General features: G+C 35.9%; 1 protein-coding gene across 1 annotated transcript; it reads left to right on the top strand.

The window, feature by feature from the left end:
- Nucleotides 1–1803: 1803 nt before the first annotated feature.
- On the top strand, nucleotides 1804–3965 carry LOC113341434. Its single transcript, XM_026586310.1, has 4 exons — nucleotides 1804–1984; nucleotides 2107–2167; nucleotides 2285–3100; nucleotides 3638–3965. The coding sequence occupies exons 1-4, from the start codon at nucleotides 1804–1806 to the stop codon at nucleotides 3963–3965; spliced, it is 1386 nt and encodes a 461-aa protein (XP_026442095.1).
- Nucleotides 3966–4239: the final 274 nt, after the last annotated feature.

Genomic DNA, 4239 nt, shown 5'->3' with positions numbered 1-4239 from the left:
ATAACTTCTTTAACATTCTCTAACTATCTCCCTCTCCTCTCTCTTCCTCTCACCTTGCTCTGATACCAATTGTTGGATCGAGTCAAGAGAGAGGAGAGCACAACGCGTAATCAATAAAAGACTACATTGATAATCAAATTCGGTGTACAATTCTTCATGGATCAATAGCCTACTTATAGTCTCACAAACTTGACGATCACTCAAAGTACTTTCATAATTCCTGGAAATGCTTTGTCCAATTATTGACCGAAATTCACTTAGAAAAATCTATAATCAGTAAATGCACATTACTAATTATTATTTTCCAAAGATATCTTACTTAATTGTTGGATATTAAATACCATATAAAATCAAGATACCTTTATTAAAAAGGATTCTCAATTAATTTCGATCCTTGGATTCTCCTTAGCTATCAAGGAATATCTTTGAACAATTAATGATAAGAGTTACAACTCGTGTTCAAAGAATGACGACATCCTTACTTTATAAGACCTCTTTCATACTTACAATCTTGGAAACGAAAGCATTCGAATTCCAAGAACCATGTGATTGATTTTCCTATCAAATCACCAATCATGGGAATCACGGTTCTACCAAGACAAGTTTCGGTTATACCTCCCGTGAGTACTTTGCATAGTCACACTAGTTACCAAAATTCGGTTGACTAGGTACTAGGATCGGTTCCCCACATAATATGGTAAATACCTGTAATTTGGTGGACATGTGCATAGGATCGGTTCCCCTCACTACTAAGAACTTGTTGCACATGTTAATAGGATCGGTTCCCCTCACACTAATAACATGTGGCACCTATTACAAGGATTGATTCCCCTCTTGCAAATTTACTTGCACCTCTTACTAGGATCGATTCCCCTTTCACTAGTACAAGTTACTATTTGCAAGGCATCGACCATACCATCTTGAGTAATTACTTAAGATCGGTTTTACTAATAAAAGTTATACCAATCACTTAAGTCAGGCATCCGTGAATAGTTTTACCAAGCACATAAATAATTTTATGACTGGTTCTACATATCACACATATTGGTAGTTCAAAATAGATTTGCAATGAATAGCGTTACCAATAAGCCTAGCGATTTCCCTTTCGATCCACAAACAAGTTTGTGAACTTACTTCCTTTAAACGAATGTAAACATTGTTTCCTATGATGGAATCTTCACTCACACCCATACATAATCACAATAGCATTTAAACGATTATGTCGATGTCTGATATACAAAGTTTAATGGTTAAGCAATAAACCTCGTATTGTATTCCTTAATAGTATGTCTATCTAGAGTTCATACACAGCTTCACAATTTCGTTTTCAATATGCATGACTTGAAAGATACATTAGGGAATGAAACAGTTCAAGTCAAATATTACTAACATCAAGAGGAAGGATGATTGTTGTTGTATCTCCATACGTCTTCACCATCTTCAAGTCTTGTAATACTTGTAAGTCTCAAATCCTAATACTTTCAAGCTAACCTATATGAAGTTGACTCTAGTAAATAATCAAGCGACTCTTTAAATGAGTTTTGGTTCACTAAAATATGACAACCAAACTTGACATACCAACGCTTGGTGGATTCAACCAAGAAATGCTCTAATAGATGTGATTTGGAATCATACTTCTCGTTCTAAGTATGGTTGTAGCACTAGTTCTGGTTCTAGTACTGCAAATTCTTGTGTAACTGAAAGTCCTAAGCTTGTAAGGGTGTTAGATCATGATGCGGACAAGGCCAAGCCTCTGTTATCAATGAATGGGTTTATGTTTTTGACAATGTTGGTAGAGAATTTATGGTTGGTGTTAAAGTTGTTAGGCTTGTTGTAGATAAGTACAAGATGGGTACTGGTCACAAGATTATTATTCTTAAAAATGACAAGACTCTTTTTACTGCAAAGTGCCAAGAAGATGGTTGTGGTTGGAGGATTCACTTTGGGCATGTGAATGGTGACATTTCTCGGTTAGTGCTGAAAGGTTCTAATGTTATTCACATGATAGTGGTGCTTATATTAGTCCACATTACTAATTCTTGTTTTTAGGCTTTTATATGTAGACTTGTTTTAGGTGTACATTGTGGTGCACGTTACTTGTTGTAGGCTTTTTAGGTGGCACATTACTTGTTGTAGGCTTTTTATATAAATTACATATTCTTGCTTGGTATGTGTTTTCTTTTTTGCATATGTGGTGTAGGTTTTGAGATCTTATTAGGTGTACATTGTGGTGCACATTACTTATTCCATCTTCTTTTTTTTGTAGCTGTGGTGTTGGTTTGAGGTTGAAGAGTCCTACGGTGACAACTAAGTTAGTCAAGCATTTGATCGCTGACAATATACAGGGTGATCCTAGTTTAAAATCCAAACAGATCATGTCTCTTTTTAAGAAGACTTATGGGTCCAATATCAAGTATCACCAAGCCCATAGAGGGAAAGAAGCCGTATTTGAAGAACAGTTTGGTGATGACGAAAAAACCTATAGCGATTTAACTTGGTATGTCAAAGCCATTGAGAAAACTAATCTTGATACCTTTTTTAATTTTGAAGTTGATCATGCAACCCAAAGATTTCATAGGATCTTCATTTGTTTCGGTGCTTGCAAGCATAACTATATGTATCTCAGGCCCATGATTTACTTGGACGCTACTTTCCTTACTGGTAGATACAGGGGTGCTTTGATGGATGCAACATGTATCAATGGAAACAATAGTTTTTACCCATTTGCATTTGCTCTTGTTTCTGCTGAAAACAAAAAAAATTGGTTTTGGTTTATGGAGAATCTTAAACAAGTTATCGATGGTCGTCAGATTGTTTTCCTTAGTGACCGTGGAGAAGGACTTTTGCAGGGCCTTCCAAAAGTATTTCCTAATTCTTATCACAACTATTTCTTTTACCTCATCAAGTGCAATATCCATGTTGGATCAGGTGATGCGAATGCGAATGTCGTTATTGGTTTGTTTTACAAAGATGCTTACTCTTACACAACAACTAACTTTGAAGAAGCTTTGCGGGGCATGCATGCACTTGGATGTGGACATGTTTCTAATTATCTTAGGACTATTCCAAAGGAGAAATGGGAAAATTCATTTTTTTTCCTGTATGCAGATATCATGCTCACTCTTCAACTCTGTCCGAGTAATTCAACAACTGGATTCTTGATTTCAAAAAGTTGCCTGCTTTTTCCCTTCGCGACGCGATACGGTGAGTTTTATGTTTAGTGTTTCATTCATTTTTTTTTTGATGTGTACATCTTCCCTTGTACACATTATTGCACACATGGATTTTCTTAATGTGTACATACTTGTACACATGTTTTATCGGTGATTCTGCAACTGTTCCTTAATGTGTACATTGTTGTACACATGTTTTATCTGTATTCCTTCTAGATCATGTGTTTAATTTTATGTTTTGTGTTTTTATTATGTTAGTTTGAAGGTTATGAAGAAAAATTCTAAGAGAAGGATAGAAGGTCTAGAAAATTTCAATACTAGGCTCACATATATGAGGCTTTAATAAAGGAAAACATTGACATTGGTCGTACTTGGAATGTTACTTAGTCCATGGAAATATTGTATGAAGTCGCGTCTCCCCGATATCATTCTGTAGATCTATTGCAGAAATGTATATGTCACAGGTGGCGAGTTAATGGTTTTCCTTGTGCACATGCTTGTGCTGCCATTCAAGCTACAAGGGAGGACATCTATTCATTTGTTGCTCCATACTTCACCACTGAATGGTACAATGGGACATACCAGGAGATCATCTTGCCAATCCCAAATTATGACAAGCCGCAGGCTTATGATCCTAGTGATAGGGTTATTGTTCCTATTCCAGTTCCTCCACCTGGTAGACGAAGAACACAGCGTATCAAGAATTCTTGGGAGAAACAAAAGAGGCCTATGATGTGCACAAAGTGCTTCACCCTTTCTCACCACAACAAAGCTACATGCCCCATGCTTTGATGCTTTTTTCTAAGTTTGATTTGTTCAAAAGATTCTATGTGTTTGGTTTTTCCTTTTGTTAATGTCTTTCCAACGGATTCTTTTAAGTGCGGCGTGGATAATTAGTGCCAGGAATGTATACCATTATGTACACCTTCCTGTGCACTTTCGTTTTCTTACCTGTCTTTTTACATGTGTACCATTATGTACACTTTGCTGTATAATGGATGTTACTAGTCTATTTTGTTTAGTAATATTTTATGTTTTCATATCTGTATAATTAGTAATTACTTTT

Source organism: Papaver somniferum, unplaced genomic scaffold (genome assembly GCF_003573695.1).
Source record: "Papaver somniferum cultivar HN1 unplaced genomic scaffold, ASM357369v1 unplaced-scaffold_29, whole genome shotgun sequence".
In the NCBI taxonomy this organism is placed as follows: domain Eukaryota; kingdom Viridiplantae; phylum Streptophyta; class Magnoliopsida; order Ranunculales; family Papaveraceae; genus Papaver; species Papaver somniferum.
This window is presented reverse-complemented; position numbering and strand designations above follow the sequence as displayed.